This window comes from Microcaecilia unicolor, chromosome 8 (assembly GCF_901765095.1).
Source record: "Microcaecilia unicolor chromosome 8, aMicUni1.1, whole genome shotgun sequence".
NCBI classification, from domain to species: domain Eukaryota; kingdom Metazoa; phylum Chordata; class Amphibia; order Gymnophiona; family Siphonopidae; genus Microcaecilia; species Microcaecilia unicolor.
In genome coordinates, this window is record NC_044038.1 from 115693414 (window position 1) to 115714469 (window position 21056).

Below are 21056 nucleotides of genomic sequence, written 5' to 3' on the forward strand. Positions count from 1 at the left end.
GTTTGCTTATGCTTGGCCAGGAGGTCGAGACCTCTGGAGCAGCATTCCTGTTTTTCTAGGATTTCCATGTCCCTCCCTACTTATGAACTGCTTTGGTACATCCTGCTCGTCTCTGGATTGATCTGTGGGACGTAATGGAAGGAAAAATTGTTTCTTACCTGATAATTTTCTTTCCTTTAGTCCCAACAGGTCAATCCAGAGGCCCGCCCTTGAATTGCTTTTCGACATGGGGTTGGGTGTAGGTGTCATTCCTTTTGATGTCTTGAGTTTCAGTTGTTTGCAGGAGTCTCTTTCGAAGAATGGATGATGCAGGGGAAAGACCGCGGTTGCTTGTCAACAGTTGCCGCTGGTTCTCTCCATAGGCGCCCAGTATAAGAGGCTTGGGGAGGCTAAGCCTCCCCAGCCGCCCACAGCAGTCTCATTCTTGGACGCGACGCCGGCCCGACACGCCGTCTTTCTTTATCTTTTCCGTTCTCCGTCCGTCCTCTCTGCAGTACTCTGAGTGCTGCCGGCCGGCTCGCCATCACCTGAGCGCCATGCATGCCCAGTTCCGGTGCGCCGCGTCCCTCCTCCTCCTCTTCTTGCCTAGATGACGCGGGCCGGGGATCCCGGATGGGGACAGTCAGACCTCGTGCGGGGAAGGGGCGAGATGGATCGGCGGAGCCTCGGAGGGTTGACTGACACTAATGAATCGGGTAGGTTATTTGTGATGTGCATGCTCTCAGCCAGTCAGCCTTCCCTACATGAGAGCGATGCAACTTCCTGTTCCGCACGGGAGGGGCCGTCAAAGTAGGGAAGGGAAGGCTCAATGCTGGTTACGACAGTATTTGTCTGAGGTGTTCCCACTTCCTTGAAGTGATTAGCACTGTTCTCTCAGCTGGGACCCTAAGATCAAAGATTTTTGAGATCAAAAGGAGACCCCTTATTGGGTAACGTGGAAAGAGCCCTGCTGTCCTGTGGCTTCAATTCTTGCCTCTCGTGTAAGCAATCCTTCATCTTGTAAGCAGTCCCTCAGACAAGGCCTTCTGGTACTCCTCTAGACTAGAAATGGATTCTAATCAGTAACATTTGTTGGCAGATAAAGAACTCCTGGTTAATTTCAGTCTGCCCAGTTGTCTCCCTCCTCTGTATCACTATAGATATTACTTAAATCTCTTGTCTCCTCCCTTCTTGCCCCTTAGCACCACACACCAAATCTGTCTCAATGATGGCCTAACAGGTAAAATAACACAAAAAGCCAAAAAGATGCCCAAATACATACAGACAATGGCAGCGACCCAGACCATAATAATTCAGGAAGAGGAAATTGTGGCACGCAGCGCACGTTGGATTTCAGGAGAGGTAGGTGCTGACTCTGAAGGTTTAAGTCAAAATAAAAACATATTTTGTTTCATGCAGATCTCTTTTGTTTAAACATAACTAAATGGGCTATAAGCCCCTAATGCTTTTGGTTCCTATATTTTGTTTGTGATGACGTATACTGTGCCAAAATTGAAATTTGAAAACTGTTTTCTCTATCTGGTCGTTAATAAAAGGAGCTCATAGTGAATTTCCACCCTAAAAGGATGTTTTGTGGCTGTATATGACATGAGAATTGTGATATGATCCCTTGTTTCATATTGTTGACGGTCTGTGATGTTGTCCGTTTGGGTGGTATATTGGTGTATTAGGGTCTGCCCAGTGTAATATTTATGGTACAGTAACGTTCTGAGTGTGTTTTTGCACAAAGTTGTGCATAGTGTTTTGCAGTTGAGCGATTGTGGTTAGTATATGCTTTGAGCAACCACTTTATTTTGACATATGATACATATCTAATATCTAAATTTAATAAAAGGTATTGTGACTTTTATTTATATTTATTTTTTTTTCTGTGTGTTATCAGACAATTATGGATTTAAGCTCCACCCCTAACCCCGCCCCTAACCCCACCTTCTTTAGCCTTCCCAAACAGTTGGGCCACCGACCGCCTATGAGAGGCAGGATTTTCCTTAATGGGCTCATAATATCCTTTCTGCTTTGGTATCGAACATACTGAGAGAGGCTGCTGCACAGTATCCTTGATGGCAGAACTCTGGCTTTCTCTCTATCTCCACCTGCTGGTAGGGGGATATAACCCACTCGTCTCTGGATTGATCTGTTGGGAGTAAAGGAAAGAAAATTATCAGGTAAGAAACATAATTTTCCCATGAAGGTGGTATTATATACTTGATCATAGTCTCTTTTTGTTGTCTCTGGGACATACACTGTAGAAGTCCGCCCAGCTCTGTCCTTATGTTCCAACTACTGGAGTTGCCTTCAAAACGCACTCCAGCCTGTCCAACTCCGTTTTGTCATTCATGAGACAGACTAAAAGTCTGCTCGGCACTGTCCTTGTGTTCCAAATTACTGGAGTTTCCGTCAAAGCTCTCTACAGCCCATCCTAAACCAGATTGCTATATGCAGGCTCAGCACCTTCCTTAGTTACAGCCAGGTACATAGAGACGACCTACATGTCCCACCTCCAACTTGGCAACCCCTGTGCTTCCTTGGAGGAGGGAGATCTCCAGAAAGGAGAGCATCACCCTGGTGAAGTAGAAAGTATGCCTGTAGCTAGGACCAACCCACAAGAATGCAATATCTCTTGCACCGAGGATGTCTCTAAGAACTTCTGCCCAGACAAGAAGAGTTAGAACAGCTGTTTTTAGTTGGTGATCCTAACGTTAGGCATGTAGATAGATGGGTGATTGGTGAACTTGAGGATCGCCTGATCACTTGCCCTCCTTATGTGAACATTCTGGGGGCCTGGTCACACAAGCATGGATTCCACCATAACCAGGATAGAACCAGGCTGTTGATGCTAACATTGAAAAAAGAAGGCAGCTTTTAAACTAAAATTGGGGAGGGGGAGAGCCAGCAGTCGCCCTGGAGTGCTTGATTCAATGTGTATCCGATTCCCGCCCTGTTTGAGAACACGGGTCTCTGGCTTCTTCTGTTGCTGATGATGACCTGATTACTTTCCATTAGTCATAGCAGATGAAACCTGAACCCCACCCTCACTTCTCAGCCTGTTAGGGCTAGATGCACTAAACTTAATGAGCTGGGTTTTAAACTGGTTCTAGCCAGTTTAACGTGCAAGTAGTAAATCGGGACATGCACAAAAGGGCATTGTCATGTCACGGTAGCAGCTAACGAAAACGGAATGCAGATGAGCAAATTAGTGTTATAATGTGTATGCGATGCGCTACCGTTTTCCGATCCCCTTATCATGGAAAACCTAACTGGAGGTTCGTTGGGGCTGTTGTGAGGGAATTGGAAGGGAAAAGAAAAACGTACAAACCTTACAGCTGTCTTTTTTTTTTTTTGGCTATTTTCCTGCTCGAACCTCCCCAGAAAATTCTTGCAGCGCTGAACAACAACTATAGCAAGCTCCAAAAACGTCTGGAAGGAAGACAATCTGGAAAAAAAAACGTCCAAGTGCTCGTCGGGACGTCCTTCTAAAGTGCCTAACATGGACGTCCCTCACCTCCCGGCGGTGGTCGAAGAAAACACATCCAAGAAGGACGCCTATCAAAAATCTGCAGGAAAAAAAAAGTCCTGTCAGGGACGACCTTTTTTATTTTTTTTGACGTGAAGCCGACTTTGGTATGCGCAGAGCAGCCAGTATAACGATTAGCTGCTCTGCGCATGTCCAACTGCCGACCTGGCTTCCAAGGAATAGCGTGCAAATGAGCTAACAGTGGCTCATTTGCATGTGATTTCCTTAATGCATGCCCTTGTCATTATCGATTTGCTAAGGGATCGGTAAAGGAAAGGGCTCTTTACGTGGGGTTAGTGCATCTAGCGCTAGGTTTGCTGCTGCAGGTTCCTGAGTTTTGCAGTTCTTGTTATTCATGTCTCAGTTTGGTGAGGAAGAACTGTGTGTATTCCTAATCTGCTTAGGAGAAAGACTAATTGACTATGGAGCATATAAGACTGAGTTCAGTTCAGTGTCATGACTCCACTTGCTGGTAGATGGTTCACAACTCACAATTCTCTGGATTTATCTGCTATAACTAGGAAAGAAAACATCAGGTAAGGTGCTTAAGTTTCCATATCTAAACTGGGCCTCAGGGAGTGAAAGGATGAAGGTGACTAGGAGCTTCTTAGCCCTTAGGCTTGTATGATCTTCAGAACTGGAATAAAGGGGTGGGATTTCCAGATGAATATAAAATTATCATAACTTGGAATGTTGTGAATATTATTGTACTGCTGTAAATTATTTTGGAGTTGCATTTAAGAGGGCAGTCTATAAAGTGAAATAAAATGCATTGGTTTCCCTCAATATGATAGTGTTCAACAGCACTCTTAAAGATGTTTATATGAGGCAGCAAACTTTGGCTAGTATTTGTCTGATCATCCGGGAGTGGTTAGACAAATGGCTTGGGCAGTAGATTTCACGCTATGGTGGAGGAAAAAGCCTCTGTTTCCTTGTCATCAAGCAGATGCAGCCATTACAGATGGGTTGTGTCCATCAACCAGCAGAGGGAGATAGAGAGCACACTTTTTCAGTGCCTCATACCAGCTTGCTCCACTGCCTCTCTTCAGTATTCTCTAACTCCCCTAGCAGAGTGGCTGCAGCTTCTTCGAGCTCCATGTAAAATCTGCCTGGAGGTTGCTCCTGTGCTTTTGCCAGTTGTTAGCAGCGGTGTTGGAGGCTATAGCAGCTTCACTTTAAATGCACATAGGTTCGCCCTTTCCCTGCCTTACCATACCTCCGTGGATGTGGACACATTGCTTAGCTTCCCTGTCCTTCCCCACCAACAGTGGATGCAGGCACATAGGTTCGCCCTTGCCCTGCCTTTCCCACTCACCTGAGCCTCCGGAGTTCTATTTAGCTCTCCTTTCCTCACAGCGTTAAAAAAAAAAAAAAAAAAAAAGTCGCATCGCAGTTTAGCGCTTAAATGCTGGCACAGAGGTTTTTCCTTTCCTTTTTCTGTGGGACCGGAGCTGTGATACTCGGTCCAGTGAGATAAGAGTGTTTCTGACTCCTCCGGGGTGGGCCCCGCGATCGGGGTGATTTTGGCGCGAACCGCCATTTTGAATTTTACCGCCGTTTTTGGCAATGTCTGCGGAGACAGGAAAGCGCTGTTCCAAGCGGGGCTCTGTAAATCGTGCTGTACAGACGTTAGAGCCGGCCCGAGCATGGCGAGCGATGATTCTTCACGCTCTGAGCTGGCAGCGGGCGCCATTTTGAATTTACCACATGACGCGACCTCCGCTGAGTCGGAGAGTCCTGAGCCCGGGGGGAGGCCTCGGAGTGAGGCTGATATGGGAGCTACTAGCCCCGGCAGAGATCCGGGTGCCCAGGGTGAGTTTTTCTCCCCTGATTTTGTCTTATTAATGCATAAAGCATACATGCTTAAAAGAGCTCTCCCACAAAGCCCGACACGGGCCTCTTCTAATGCACCCCCCCCCCCCCCCCCCCCCCCCCCCCGGTGGATTCTAGCCTGGGTATGCCCTCTGAGGCGTTATTCCCTAATAATTGGCAGAATATGAAGCGCAGAAGGGCTCTTCCCCTTCAGAGAGTGCTGCACCTCAATTTTCCCCCCGTGGTCGGGCTGCGAGGATTCGGAGGACTCTGGCAGGCCTTCATGGTCTGAGGAGCCAGAGTCTGGTGCAGAAGTGACTCAGGATCTGGACGATCCCTCTGCGGAGAGGATTTTCCACCTTGATGAGCTGCCAGCGCTTATTTCTGATGCCCTGCAGGCTCTCTCTATTGAGGACCCTGCCAGTGGCACAGCCTCCTCTGTGAATCCTAGGATGGCTTGTACCAAAAAGCCTGCTCGAGCCTTTCCTTTGCATGACTCCATCCAAGAGCTTATTTCGGCTCAATGGGCTGACCCCGAGGGACCTTTGAAAGTTTCCAGGGCTATGGGGCAATTATACTCTCTGAGTGAGGAGCATATGGCTCGCTTTGCTATGCCTAAAGTGGATGCCCTAGTCACAGCTGTGAGAAAGAGAACTACCCTCCCTGTTGAAGGAGGTGTTGCCCTGAAGGATATTCAAGACCGTAGACTGGAATCAGCACTTAAACGGTCATTTGAAATTGCAGGTCTCACTATTCGGGCGTCTGCATGCAGTTGTTATGCTGCTAGAGCCTGCCTGGCTTGCTTGCAACAGGCAGTGGAACAGCCCGGTGATGGAGCGGAGCCCTTTTCAGATGTGGCTCCGCGGATGGAGTCGGCCTTGTCCTTTTTTGCTGACGCCCTTTATGATATTGTCAGAGCTTCGGCTAAACACATGGCAGTAGCAGTGGCGGCTCGCCGTCTTCTTTGGCTACGGTATTGGGCGGCGGACATGGCCTCTAAGCAAAGGTTGGTGAAGTTGCCCTTTCAAGGCCTTCTCCTGTTTGGTGAGGAGTTGGAGAAAATTGTGAAGGACCTGGGTGAGGCTAAACCCCAGCGCTTGCCCGAAGATAGGCCTCGGCCTTCCTCTAAGGGTGTGGCGGTCCACTCCTCTTACAGACCTCGCTTCCGTGAAGCTCGAAGGTACCACCCGGGGCGTTCTGCTGGGTTCACTTCTCGTGCCCGTTTTCAGCGGAGGAACTCCTTTCGCTCGGACAAACATTCCACAGCCACTGGCTCAAGGCCTGGAGTTCAGGGGCGACCCTCTCAATGATGGTGCGCCGACCCTCTCCTCGAGTCCTGTCATCGGAGGACATCTTTCTCTCTTTGCCAACATTTCCTCAGATCAGTGGGTCTTGGACCTGATCAGAGACGGTTACAGAATAGAATTCGACGCCCCTGTAAGAGACGTGTTTGTGGAGTCCCGATGCGGTTCTGCCGCCAAACGGGCGGAGGTAGAGGAGACTTTACAAGGTCTGATTCAGATAGGAGCCGTGTCCCCGGTACCTCCCGCCGAACACGGCTGCGGCCGCTACTCCATCTTTTCGCCCTATTCTGGACTTACAAGAATTAAACAAGGCCCTGAGAGTGCGGCATTTTCACATGGAAACCCTGCGCTCCGTCATTGCGGCGGTACAGCCAGGAGAGTTTCTCACGTCTCTGGACCTGAAAGAAGCTTACTTGCACATTCCAATTTGGCCCCCGCACCAGAAGTTTCTGAGGTTTGAGGTGATGGGAAAGCATTTCCAGTTCCGGGCCTTGCCTTGTGGCCTCGCCACAGCTCCCCGCACCTTTTCGAAGGTTATGGTGGTAGTAGCTGCCTTTCTAAGGCGAGAGAGTATTCGGGTTCACCCGTACCTGGACGACTGGCTCATTCGAGCAAACTCTGCTGCAGAGAGTCAGCATGTAACAGCCAGAGTGGTCTCAGTACTTCAATCTCTGTGCTGGGTCGTCAATTTGGACAAAAGTCACCTGACCCCCTCGCAGTCTCTAGAATATTTGGGGGCCAGGTTCGACACAGCCTCGGGCTATGTGTACCTACCTGAGCAAAGGCGGTGCAAGCTTCAGAATCAGGTCCATCTGCTCCTGAGGGTGCCCCGCCCGCGAGCTTGGGACATTGTCCAGCTGCTTGGATCGATGACGGCCACCATGGAACTGGTGCCCTCGGCGAGAGCGCAACCGAGACCTCTACAGTATGCTCTACTCCAAAGATGGTCTCCAGTATCTCAGGATTACCAATGCAGACTCTCTTGGCTCCCTGCGGCCCGACTCAGCATGGAGTGTAGGCTCTCAGACAGCATGCTGCAGCGAGAAATGCCGCTGGCGCTCCCCGATTGGTGCCTAGTGGTGACAGATGCCAGTCTGAAAGGCTGGGGCGCACATTGCAAGGGGAAGCATGGCCAGGGTCTATGGACACCCGAGGAGTCGGAGTGGTCCATCAACCGCCTAGAGTTGAAAGCAGTGTTTCAGGCGCTTCTGGCCTTTCAAGTGACCCTGGAAGGATTGGCTGTCAGAGTGATGTCGGACAACACGACAGCAGTGGCCTACATAAATCGACAAGGCGGCACTCGGTGCAGAGCTCTAGCCGCGCAGGCCGAACAGATTTGCCACTTGACCGAGCTGCATCTACAGTTTCTGTCGGCAGCTCACATTGCAGGTCAGAGCAACGTGCAAGCCGATTATCTAAGCAGGCATCAGATCGATCCAGCGGAGTGGGAACTTGCAGACGAAGTGTTCCGGCAGATATGTGCCAAGTGAGGCAAGCCCGTGATGGATCTAATGGCGACAAGCTCCAATGCCAAAGTCCCGTGCTTCCTCAGCAGACGGAGAGATCCTTGCGCAGCGGGGTTGGATGCCTTGGCTCAACCCTGGCCTCCGGGCCTCCTGTATGTGTTCCTTCCGTGGCCCTTGATAGGGAGAGTGCTCCTGCGGATTCGGCTGCATCAAGGAGAAGTGGTTCTCATCGCCCTGGATTGGCCCAGGAGGCCTTGGTATGCGGACCTCTGACAGATGCTCGTAGAGGGTCCCCTTCAGTTACCTCTAGTTCCCAACCTGTTGTCACAGGGTCCGGTGACCATGGAGGACGCCGGCCGATTTGGTCTTATGGCCTGGCGATTGAGAGGGCGCAATTGAGAGGCAGAGGCTATTCCAATAAAGTAATTACCACTCTCCTGCAAGCCCGCAAGCGTTCCACTTCCGTGGCTTATGCCAGGATTTGGCGCCAGTTTGAAGTCTGGTGTGCTTCCAGAGAGATCACGCCCCTGCGGGCTCCTGTCTCGCCGATTCTGGACTTTTTGCAGGATGGTGTACAGAAAGGCTTGGCCTATAATTCCCTGCGGGTGCAAGTGGCAGCATTGGCCTCCCTGCGTGGCAAGGTTGAAGGCGTGTCTTTAGCTGCTCATCCGGATGTGGCACGGTTTCTTAGAGGGGTTCTTCGGCTCCGTCCTCCCGTGCGTGCACCTTGTCCAGCTTGGAACCTGGGGCTAGTGCTGAAGGCCCTTCAGGGTGCTACCTTTGAACCGCTTCGGCGTGCTTCAGAGAAAGATTTGACACTGAAGGCCATCTTGTTAGTGGCTATTACTTCGGTGAGACGGGTGTCAGAGCTCCAGGCGCTGTCCTGTAGAGACCCTTTTCTGCAGTTTTCAGAGTCCGGGGTCACGGTTCGGACCGTGCCTTCCTTCTTGCCTAAGGTGGTTTCAGCGTTTCACCTAAACCAACCTATTTTCTTGCCCTCCTTTGTCAAGGAGGAGTTTCCAGAATCTTTTGGGCAATTGCACCTGTTGGACGTGCGCAGGACTCTGCTGCAGTATCTGCAAGTTACTAACTCTTTCAGGACCTCTGATTATCTGTTTGTTTTGCTATCAGGTCCTCGCAGAGGGTCTCCAGCGTCTAAAGCCACTATTGCCCGCTGGCTTAAAGAATCTATCTTTTCAGCTTATTTGCTTGCCGGCCGGCCTCCGCCTGATGCCTTTAAGGCGCATTCCACTAGAGGAATTTCCTCTTCTTGGGCTGAAACTGGAGCACTCTCTCTTCAAGAGATTTGTAGTGCAGCAACATGGGCTTTTAAGCTCTCTTTTGTCTGACATTACAGGCTGGATGTGGCTGCCAGGAGGGACGCATATTTTGGAGTGCAAGTGCTAGCGCGTGGTGTGGCTTGTTCCCACCCTATCTAGGGATTGCTTTGATACATCCCATCTGTAATGGCTGCATCTGCTTGATGACAAGGAAGGGAAAATTAGGTTCTTACCGTGATAATTTTCTTTCCTTTAGTCATAGCAGATGCAGCCATGATCCCTCCCTGTCTGATGCTATCTGCTGTAAATCTATTTCAGGTTCTGTTCGTGTTTCTTGGAGATTCCGTCCTTGGGAGAAAGTCGGAAAACAGTCTTCAGGATTCTTGTTCAATTAAAGGAGGATGACTTAATTCGCTCCAGTTTCATGTTTTGGAGGATGAGTTTATTCCCTCCGGGAGGATGAGTTTATTCCCTCCAGTTATGTCTCAGTGGAGGATGAGTTTATGCCCTCCGGGAGGATGTTTCATTCCCTCCATTCTGAGTTAATGCCCTTTGTTGTAGGGCCATCGTTTGCTGTGAGGAAAGCTTATGTAATTCCCGTTGCGGTTTGCCATACTGCTTTGGAAGCTTCAAATACTGAAGAGAGGCAGTGGAGCAAGCTGGTATGAGGCACTGAAAAAAGTGTGCTCTCTATCTCCCTCTGCTGGTTGATGGACACAACCCATCTGTAATGGCTGCATCTGCTATGACTAAAGGAAAGAAAATTATCACTGTAAGAACCTAATTTTCCCATCCCCAATCCAGAACACCTTTTCTTTAAATTCTGATTGTCAGGGGTGAGATCATCATCAGCTTAAAAGACCTCCTTTTATTATTTAAACCTGTCACTTCCTTGTCATCAGCTGCAGATGAATCCATTACGAATGGGTTGTGTCCACCTACTAGTAGGGGGAGATAGAGAACACTGAAAACCATAGTGCCTCTAGGACGGCTAGCTCTATCTGCCTCTCAGTATTTCTTTATCTCCCAGCAGGGTTTGACGCAGCTTGTTCAGCTCCTTGAAGATTCTGCCTGGGGTGGCTCCTGTGCTTTTGCCAGTTGTAGCAGGGGTGTTGTGGCTAAGCGGAGCCCACTTTAAAGGCGCATAGGTTCGCCCTTTCCCTGCCTTTCCCACCCTCTTCTGCCTCCGGCGTACCTCTGTAGCTGTTTGCCTCCAACTTTCCTCACAGTGTTAAAAAAAATTGCGCTTTGACAGCGCTGCTATTTCTGAGGCTTTTCCTGACTGTGCAGCGTGACTGGAGCTCGTGGACTCAGTCCTCTGAGGTAAGAGCGGTACTCAGCTCCTCCGGGGAGGGCCTGTGTACGGCGTTCCGATCAGGGTGATTTTGGCACGAAGCCGCCATTTTGAATTTTATTACGCCGTTTTTCGGCGATGGCTGCTGAGGGAGTTAAGCGCTGTTTCCGTTGTGACAAGCGCAGATCAGCAGCGGGGCTCTGTAAAACGTGCTGTTTAGACAGTAGAGCCAGTACGAGCATGGCGAGCGATGATTCTTCCTGCTCGGAGCTGGCAGCGGGCGCCATCTTGCAAGTGCCGCATGGCTCGACCCCCGCGGTTGCGGAGGAGTCTGAGAGCAGAGGGGCGCCTCTGGCCGAGGCTACCAGAGGAGCTCCGTTCCCCGTGGCTCCTAATTTGGAAACGGAAGGTCAGGGTGAGTTTTTCTCCTCCGAGTTTGTGCTTATTTTACATAAAGCCTTCATGCTGAAAAGAGCTCTGCTGCAGGCGTCTGACAATGCGTTGCTACCTGGTCCCCCTCCGACTGATGATGGCCCGGGGCTGATGTCAGACGTGGATTCCTCTGAGCGTTGGATGCACGCTAAGCATAGATGGGTAAATTCCCCATCGGAGAGTGGCGCACTGTTAAAGGCGAGGCCTCCTCTGGTAATCCGAGGATGGCGAATACTAAGAAGCCTGCTCGAGCCTTTCCTCTGGATGACTCCATCCAAGAGCTTATTTCTGCTCAATGGGCTGACCCTGAGGGGCTCTTGAAAGTAGCCAGGGTGATGGGGCATCTTTACCCTCTGAGTGAGGAGCACTTGGCCTGTTTTGGGATGCCTAAAATGAATGCCTTAGTCACGGCGGTGACAAAAAAAGACCACCCTCCCAGTAGAGGGAGGGGTCGCCCTGAAGGACATTCAGGACCGGTGGTTAGAATCATTGCTAAAACGGTCCTTTGATATTTCAGGCCTAGCCTTAAGGGCGTCTGTTTGCAGTTCTTATACTGCTCGAGTCTGCCTCTCTTGGTTACAACAAGCAGTGGAACAGCCCGTGGATGGTGCGGAGTCTCTCTCTGAGGTTGCACCGCGAATGGAGTCGGCCTTGTCTTTTTTAGCTGACGCCCTCTATGATTTGGTCAGAGCTTCGGCTAAACAGATGTCTGTGGCGGTGTCTGCCCGCCGCCTTCTATGGCTACGGCATTGGGCGGCTGACATGGCCTCTAAGCAAAGGCTGGTGAAGTTGCCCTTTCGGGGCCTTCTGTTAGTTGGAGAGGATTGTTAAAGACCCTGGGGGATGCTAAACCCCAGAGGTTACTTGAGGATAGGCCGCGGCCTTCTTCCAAGGGTAAGGTGGTTCCCTCCTCTTCCAGACCTCGCTTCCGTGAACGAAGGTATCACCCGGGGTGCTCTGCTGGGTTTATTCAACGTGCCCGTTTTCAGCAGAGAAACTCCTTTCGCTCGGACAAACGTTCCGCAGCGGCAGGCTCAAGGCCATGAGTTCAGGGCCGCTCTCCACAATGATGGGACGCCAGTCCACTCCTCCTCTACAGCTGTAGGAGGACGCCTTTCCCTCTTTCTCGAGGAGTGGACCAAGATTATCTCAGATCAGTGGGTCCTGGACCTGATCAGAGAAGGTTACCGATTGGAATTCGGTACCCAGGTGAGAGACGTGTTTGTGGAGTCCCGATGCGGCACTGCCGTCAAACGGGCGGCGGTAGAGGAGACCTTACAAGTCTTGTTGTACCTTGGAGCGGTGATACCTGTACCTCCCGCCGAACACGGCTGCGGTCGTTATTCCATTTATTTTGTGGTGCCGCGAAAAGGCGGGTCTTATCGGCCCATTCTCGACTTAAAGAAAGTCAACGAGTCACTAATGGAAACCCTGTGCTCCGTCATTGCGGCGGTTCAGCCAGGAGAGTTCCTCACGTCTCTGGACCTGAAAGAAGCTTACTTGCACATTCCTATATGGCCCCCGCACCAAAAGTTCCTCCGGCTTGTGGTGTTGAGAAAACATTTCCAGTTTCGGGCCTTGCCTTTTGGCCTCGCCACAGCTTCCCGAGCCTTTTCCAAGGTAATGGTGGTAGTAGCTGCCTTTGTCAGGCGAGAGGATATCCGGGTTCTCCCGTACCTTGATGACTGGCTCATCAGAGCAGACTCTGCAGAAGAGAGTCGTCACGTAACAGCCAGAGTGGTCTCAGTACTGCAATCTCTGGGCTGGGTCGTCAATATACCCAAAAGTCACATGACCCCCTCTCAATCTCTAGAATATTTGGGGGTCCGGTTCTACACAGCTTTGGGGTTTGTCTTTCTACCTGATCAAAGGCGGTGCAAACTTCAGAATCGGGTCCGTCTGCTCTTGCGGATGCTTCGCCCGCGAGCTTGGGGCTTTGTCCAGCTGTTGGAGTCGATGACGACCACCTTGGAAGTGGTGCCATGGACGAGAGCGCACATGAGACCTCTGCAGATTGCCTTGCTTCAATGATGGTGTCCTATGTCCCAGGATTATCAACGCAGACTCACGTGGCTCCCTGTGGCCCGACTCAGTATGGAGTGATGGCTCTCAGACAGCATGCTGCGGCAAGGAATGCCACTAGCGCTTCCTGATTGGTGCCTGGTGGTAACGGATGCCATCCTGAAGGGCTGGGGAGCACATTGCCAGGGAAGCTATGCCCAGGGTCTGTGGACATCCGAGGAAACGGGGTGGTCCATCAATCGCTTGTAACTGAGAGCGATATTCCAGGCTCTTCTGGCATTTCATACGCCTCTGGCGGGACTGGCTGTCAGAGTTCTGTCGGACAACACGACAGCAGTGGCCCACATAAATTGTCAAGGCGGCACTCGGTGTCAAGCACTGGCCGCTCAGATATGCCACTGGGCCGAGCTTCATCTGCAGCTTCTGTCAGCAGCTCACATAGCAGGTCAGAGCAACGTGCAAGCCGATTTTCTAAGCAGGTATCAAATCGACCCTGCAGAGTGGGAACTGGCAGACGAAGTGTTTCTTCAGATCTGTGCCAAATGGGGAACGCCCTTAGTGGATCTAATGGTGTCAAGCGCAAATGCCAAAGTCCTGTGCTTTTTCAGCAGACTGAGAGATCCTCGCTCGGCGGGGTTGGATGCCTTGGCTCAACCCTGGCCTCTGGGCCTCCTGTATGTGTTCCCTCCTTGGCCCTTAATAGGGCGTCTCCTCCTGCGAATTCGGCTGCATCTTACTTTATTTTTGTCTATTAGATTGTAAGCTCTTTGAGCAGGGACTGTCTTCTATGTTTGTGCAGCGCTGCGTACGCCTTGTAGCACTATAGAAATGCTAAATAGTAGTAGTAGTAGTAGCATCTAGGAGTGGTGATCTTCATTGCCCTGGATTGGCCCAGGCGGCCGTGGTATGCGGACCTCCGGCGGATGCTGATGGAGGCTCCCCTTCCATTGCTTCTGGTACCGAACCTGTTGACGCAGGGCCCGGTGACCATGGAGGATCCATGCCGCTTTGGTCTTACGGCATGGCTATTGAGAGGGCGCAATTGAGAGACAAGGGCTATTCTAACAAGGTCATCTCCACTCTCTTGCAGGCCCACAAGCGTTCCGCTTCCGTTGCCTATGCTCGGATCTGGCGCCAGTTTGAGGGTTGGTATGCTTCTAAAGCGATCACACCCATGCGGGCTTCTGTCTCGCCGATACTGGACTTTTTGCAGGATGGTGTACAAAAAGGCTTGGCCTATAATTCCCTGCGTGTTCAAGTGGCAGCGTTGGCATGTTTTCGGGGAAAGGTTTCGGGCCTCTCCCTGGCAGCGCATCAGGACATTGCACGGTTTCTTAGCGGGGTGCTTCGAATCTGGCCTCCCGTGCGGGCTCCTTGTCCGGCTTGGAACCTGGGGCTAGTATTAAAAGCTCTTCAATGTTCCCCTTTCGAGCCGCTGAGGTGAGCTTCGGAGAAGGATGTGACTCTAAAGACAGTCTTTTTGGTGGCCATTACATCGGCGAGACTGGTGTCTGAGCTCCAGGCGCTGTCCTGTCGAGACCCATATCTGCAATTCTCAGAGTCCGGAGTTATGGTACGTACTGTGCCTTCCTTCCTGCCTAAGGTGGTTTCAGCGTTTTACCTAAACCAGCCTATTTTTCTGCCCTCCTTTACTAGGGAGGAGTTTCCGGAATCTTTTGGGCAGTTGCACTTTTTGGATGTGCGCAGGGCTCTGTTGCAGTATCTGCAGATGTCAAATGCTTTCAGGACCTCTGATTACCTTTTTGTATTGTTGTCAGGTCCTCGCAGAGAGTCTCCAGCGTCTAAAGCCACTATAGCCTGTTGGCTTTGGCTTCCTTAAGCCATTTTTTCTGTATATCTGCTATCTGGCGGCCTTCGTCTGACGCCTTTAAGGCACATTCCACAAGAGCGATTTCCTCCTCTTGGGCTGAGACGGGAGCACTCTGTCTTCGAGATATGTAGTGCAGCTACCTGGGCTTCTAAACTCTCTTTTGCCCATCATTACAGTCTGGATGTGGCTGCCATGAGGGACGCGCTTTTTGGAGCACAAGTGCTTGTGCGTGGTGTGGCTTGTTCCTGCCCTGTCTAGGGATTGCTTTGATACATCCCATTCGTAATGGATTCATCTGCTGCTGATGACAAGGAAGGGAAAATTAGGTTCTTACCTTAGTAATTTTCTTTCCTTTAGTCGCAGCAGATGAATCCATGATTCCTGCCTGATTGACTCTGTTTTGTTTTCAGTTTTTCCTGCAGACATGTTCCCTCATTGGGAGAAGTTGGAAAACAATCTTCAGGATTTCTGTTCTACTTCAGGAGGTTGAGTTTGTCCCTATTTTGTGTTTTTGCTCTTGTTCTGGGGCGTTCGTTCACTGTGAGGAAAGTTTATGTTATGCTACTTTGCGGTTTAACACTGCTTTGGAAGCTTCAAAATACTGAGAGGCAGATGGAGCTAGCCGTCCTAGAGGCACTATCTCCCCATGCTGGTAGGTGGATACAACCCATTCGTAATGGATTCATCTGCTGTGACTAAAGGAAAGAAAATTACCAAGGTAAGAACCTAATTTTCCCATTTCTCATCCCGGATATGGCAATTGCCATTACTACTACTACTTATCATTTCTATAGCGCTACTGGCAAATTCTTGGTTAGCATGGCACCCAAGATTTTTGTGCTGCCTTCTACTATAATGTTGATCCTTTACTTTCTTTTTTTGCACAGTATTTAGTAAACTTTAACCATATGGTGCTTAAATTCCCATTTTGGTCTCATCTCAAATCTAGCAATTGTGGGGAAGCACCAGCACAGTCATAGTAGTAAACCAAAAGAAATGTCGTCAGTCAGAAGAAGAGGGTGGGAGAAGCAATATTTATCTCTTAGCTTCAGCTCCACTGTTCTGTATAATGGGTGTTATTCCATCCTACCAGCAGGTACTACTACTACTACTAATCATTTCTACAGCGCTACTAGACGTACGCAGCGCTGTACACTTGAATATGAAGAGACAGTCCCTGCTCGACAGAGCTTACAATCTAATTAGGGCAGACAAACAGGACAAACAAAAGATAAGGGAATATTAAAGTGAGGATGATAAAATAAGGGTTCTGAACAAGAGAATAAGGGTTAGGAGTTAAAAGCTGCATCAAAAAGTGGGCTTTTAGCTTAGATTTGAAGACTGCCAGAGATTGAGCTTGACGTACCGGCTCAGGAAGTCTATTCCAGGCATATGGTGCAGCAAGATAAGAGGAACGGAGTCTGGAGTTAGCAGTGGAGGAGAAGGGTGCAGATAAGAGAAATTTACCCAGTGAATAGAGTTCCCGGGGAGGAATGTAGGGAGAGATGAGAGTGGAGAGGTACTGAGGAGCTGCAGAGTGAATGCACTTATAGGTCAATAAGAGGAGTTTGAACTGTATGCGGAAACGGATAGGAAGCCAGTGAAGTGACTTGAGGAGAGGGCTAATATGAGCATAACGACCCTGGTGGAATATTAGTCGTGCAGCAGAATTTTAGGTTGATTGAAGAGGAGAGAGATGGCTAAGTGGGAGACCTGTGAGAAGCAAGTTGCAATAGTCTAAGCGAGAGGTGATAACAGCGTGGATGAGGGTTCTGGTAGTGTGCTCAGAAAGGAAAGGGCGAATTTTGCTGATTTTATAGAGAAAAAAACGACAGGTTTTAGCAGTCTGTTGAATATGTGTATAATGTAAGCCACATTGAGCCTGCAAATAGGTGGGAAAATGTGGGATACAAATGCAATAAATAAATACATTTTAATTTTTAGTAATGTTCAATGGACTTTTCCCTCATGAATCTGTCCAACCCCCCTTTTAAACTCCGTAAGGCTAACTGCTGTCACTATATTTTCCGGCAACGAGTTCCAGAGTCCAACTACACGCTGAGTAAAGAAAAGCTTTCTGCTGTTTGTGACAATACACGTACTGCACCCTCCACACTTAATATGGCCCCTTAATTTTTCATCCCTGATGTATGACTTCAGACGAGCTGGACTTAATCTCTCTTTGAGATTCAGTCCTCTCGAGTACACGATGCGTAAATTGCTTGTTGCAAACAAAGAGTGGGATTGTATTATATCCCAATTTCTTCTAATAATATGGCTCACGTCTTTTTAAATGGTTTTCACCAATAATAAGTGAGTTGCATTAATGAGCGGTTACAAAAGCAGCTGCCATCTTGCAACAATTTGCAAGATTCAATGATAGGAATTGAGACTGGGAAAATCGCAAAAGCCAAACAAGGCGAAATGGGACCCCGTCGGACTAGAAGATAAGTGCTTGCTGTTTCTTGATCAATTAGTATGAGTCACAATACGAGATAAAAGTGACCGGTTTAAATAATAAAAGGAGGGTTTTTTTAAACCGATGATGATCTCACCCCTGACAATCAGAATTTAAAGAAAAGGTGGATTGGGGATACAGAGGCTTTTTCCTCCACCATAGCGTGAAATCTACTGCCACACCATTTGTCTAACCACTCCCGGATGATTAAGTAATGTTGTTATAGAATAGTGTGGTTGAGTCCCACTTATTACTGAAAGGTAGCATTTGTCTGATTACATTTCCTAAGGGTATTTAAAATTGGCCCTTAAAAAAAGGTAAATTATTGGTTTTGGAGCATCGGACAGCAAATTTTACATAAAAATTACCTGTAAACAGTAGCACATTTTAAAATTTCATGTCTTGTTTCCTGATTGTCTGACTATTCTGAACATTTGTTTCATGGTTCCTAGGTTGTGCCCCACCTCCAGGATCGTATGATTTGAAAAGCCCCAATAGTCTAAAAGGACCTGTTTCCTTTGAGAAATCACAAAGGTTTAGAAAGATGAAAGGTAAGACAAATGTTTAACTTTATTCCTTATCCTTTTAAACTAGTCCAGACCAATGGGTTGAATCCCCTTACCGGCAGATGGAAGTAGCAACACTGACCTTTTTCTCATGACATTGCCATTATAAGGGCTGGTGCAGCCTGGAATTCAGGTATTTCTCTTTCTCCAGCTGATGGTGTAGGTTTGGTCTGGTGCAGCAGGTCCCTGGTGTAGGCCTGACTTTTGGGAGTTCAGTCTTGGGGTTCAGACCATGGTCCTTACCCCAGTTGGGGCTATGGAGGAAGAAATACCTCTAGCTAACGGGCTTTAGCTTGAGTCATCTAGCTGTAGTCACTTAGGGGCCCTTGTCTGGGGGAGAGAGGGGTTCATGGGTGTACACCCCCTACAGCAGCAGGCCCTTCTGAAAAGTTATTTCAATCAGTACACCTTTAGTTAGGCAAGATGGCGTCTAAGTAGGAAGCAGTTGCAGGCTGTTTCTCTACCACCTTAGCTTCACTGAAATTTCTTCTTATTTTTCTTTCGTTCCCCTATGCCTAAAAGAAGGGGGAAGCAGAGGGCTGCGCCTGCTGTTCCCTTGGTGGGACCGATGGACTGCTTTGCAACTCCAGGCGGAGTAGCTGGGCAAATGACTTTGCTGTGGGTTGGAGTGGTGGGAGGTGATCCGCACCCCCTGACGGTGCTGGCAGCCTTGTTGTGTGGGCGTCCTGGATCAGCGAGATCCGAGGAGGGGTCGCTTATTCTGGGAGCAGGGGCAGCCCAAGGCAATGGAGCGCCAAGTGTAACAACGCAAGACAGCGTTGCTTAATCGTCCGTCGGGATTCACGAGCAGGAACAGGGGAGGTGATTCATTTTGGGCGGTGAAGGAGTCCGGGTAAAGGCACAACAACAACTTAAAACTTTTCCACTGAAAAAAACAGAAGTAATTACCCTAGAGATGATTTGGGATGCTTTGGTGAGTTTGGAAAACACTTTTTCCTCAGCTTACCTCCGGACCGGACCAGGATTGGACTGATGGGTTGTGTACGCCTACCAGCAGGTGGAGACTGAGAAAATTCTAAGACTAGAGAGCCAATGAGAGGCCTGGCCATATGACCCTAGCCTCAGTATTTTCTCAGTCTCTAGCAGGCAGGAGGTGAGCCCATTAGTCTCTCTCTCTCTCTTTTTCTCTTTAAGATATTAGAGATATTTATAATAGTTCTTCTGTGCCTGGAATCTCAATTAGAGGCTTGACAGGGTTTCTTTTATTTTGTTTCTTTGACAGCCTCTGGGGTGTTAAACGTTTTGTGTATGACATGTTTTCTTTGGGTTCATGTTTAATTTTCTGTTCTCACCTCTCTGGCTTCAGGGGAGGAAGTAATTTGTGGATGGCACCCTTTACTTCGCTATCTGCCCATATTGGCCAGTGGCCTAGGACCTAACTGGATCATGTGAGGTTTTGTAGTTTAGGACCCCTGTTTTTACGCTTTCTGCAGCCCAGGAGGGTCTCTATTTCCTCTGTCCAGTGGGGAGGGTCTGCCTTACACTTTGTCAAGTTTCGTTCACACGTCTGTTTACAGGCTTCCTGTCGCTATCACGGCACTGCAAACACAGTAGGAGAACATTGACAGAGGTTCTGCGATTTTCAAGCTATTTGCCCACTCTCTTCTTTACAGTACGGGCACGGACGTTATGCCTTGGGTCTTGTAGTCCCCAGGAAGGAGAAGGTTCCTTTGTCTTATTTTAGATAGCAAGGCCCTCAATCGCGCTTTCAGAGTCTCAAGGGTCGTATAGAGGCCCTTCGATCCGTTATTGTGGCGGTTCGTGCAGGACACTGTTTTAACGGTCTTTGATCTGAAGGCAGTTTATCTGCATAGGACCGGTCTCCAAATCTCTTGTGTGGTTTGTGGTTCTGGGACACAGTTTTCGGTTTCAGCCTCTACAGTTTGGTTTCACAGCAGCCCCTCTCACTATCACCAAAGTTTTGGTACTGGTGGCAGTAGCTCTCAGGAAAGAGGGAATTTTAGTTTCCCGTATCTAGAGGACTGGCTATTCAGGGAAACTTCTTATCAAGAGACTCGGCAGGTCTCAGACTGAATGGTACCCTGTTGGCTAGTAAACGTGGTCAAGAGCCATCTGATTACTTTGCAGTCTCTAGATTATTTAGGGATTACCTTTCACACGGTGTACGGCCATGGGTCTTTTCTTCCCCAGGGCACAGTTCTCCAGCTGCGATCTCAGTTTCAAGGATTACTTCTAGGTCGCATTCTTTATGTCCCACATTATATTCAGGTTCGGTCTCATGGCAGCGACTATAGAGGTAATTTCCTGGGCTAGACCTTTCTGGAGGTCTCTCTCATTTTCTCTCCTATCCAGATATTCTTCTCGGACGGAATCCCTTCAGCAGAGGTGGTCTCTGCATTCCCAGCAGCACAGCAGTCTGTTCTGGTGGTTAAGGTTGGCGAATCTCACTGCAGGTATACCCTTAGGTTATATATAGGAGACAGTTTTATTTAGGCAGGCTACTGCATGTTCTGTGGTGTCCTTTGGCAACTTTCCACGCCTTCGATTTCTTGGAATTCAGAGCAATTTGTTTAGCTCTGGAGGAGTTTTGTTCCCTAGTGGCTAGCTAGGAGGTGAGAGTTCTGTCGGACAGTTCCATGGCAGTGGCTTATGTCATCCGTCAAACAGAGATGAAGTCTTCTCTTCAGATGACAGACGGCGAGTTTCTTGGCATGGGTAAACATTCACCCTACTGCCATTTTCAGCCTTCCAAAGCGGATTTTTCTCTCATCTCCCTAGATCCGGGGGATTTGACTCCTCAGCTCTTGAACGTTTTCAACTGATAGTAGCTCTATGGGGCACTCCAGTTCTAGAACTTTTTTGCTCTCTCTCTCTCCTCACAGGTTCCTTGCTTCTTCTGTCGCCGAAAAGACTCGACAGCGGCAGAGGTAGATGTCCTCTTAAAGCAGTGGTTTTCCGGGCTTCTCTGTGTTTTCTCCATAGTTTCTCTTGGGTCATTTTTTTACATAAGATCGAGACACATGGGGGTCCGGTAGTCCTGGTAGCTCCAAATGGGGCCTGACGGCCATGGTACACAGCTCTTCAGCGTCTTCCTC

The 21056-nt window shown here is 49.2% G+C and overlaps 1 protein-coding gene across 2 annotated transcripts in view; it reads left to right on the plus strand.

Moving 5' to 3' along the window:
- The window catches only part of HMMR (hyaluronan mediated motility receptor), a 731570-nt gene that overhangs the window by 12518 nt on the left and 697996 nt on the right, over window positions 1-21056 (plus strand). For both annotated transcript variants that reach the window (XM_030213533.1, XM_030213534.1), the window contains exon 2: window positions 17866-17964. In XM_030213533.1, coding sequence (XP_030069393.1) covers window positions 17866-17964 — 99 coding nt within the window. The remainder of the gene's footprint in view (window positions 1-17865; window positions 17965-21056) is intronic.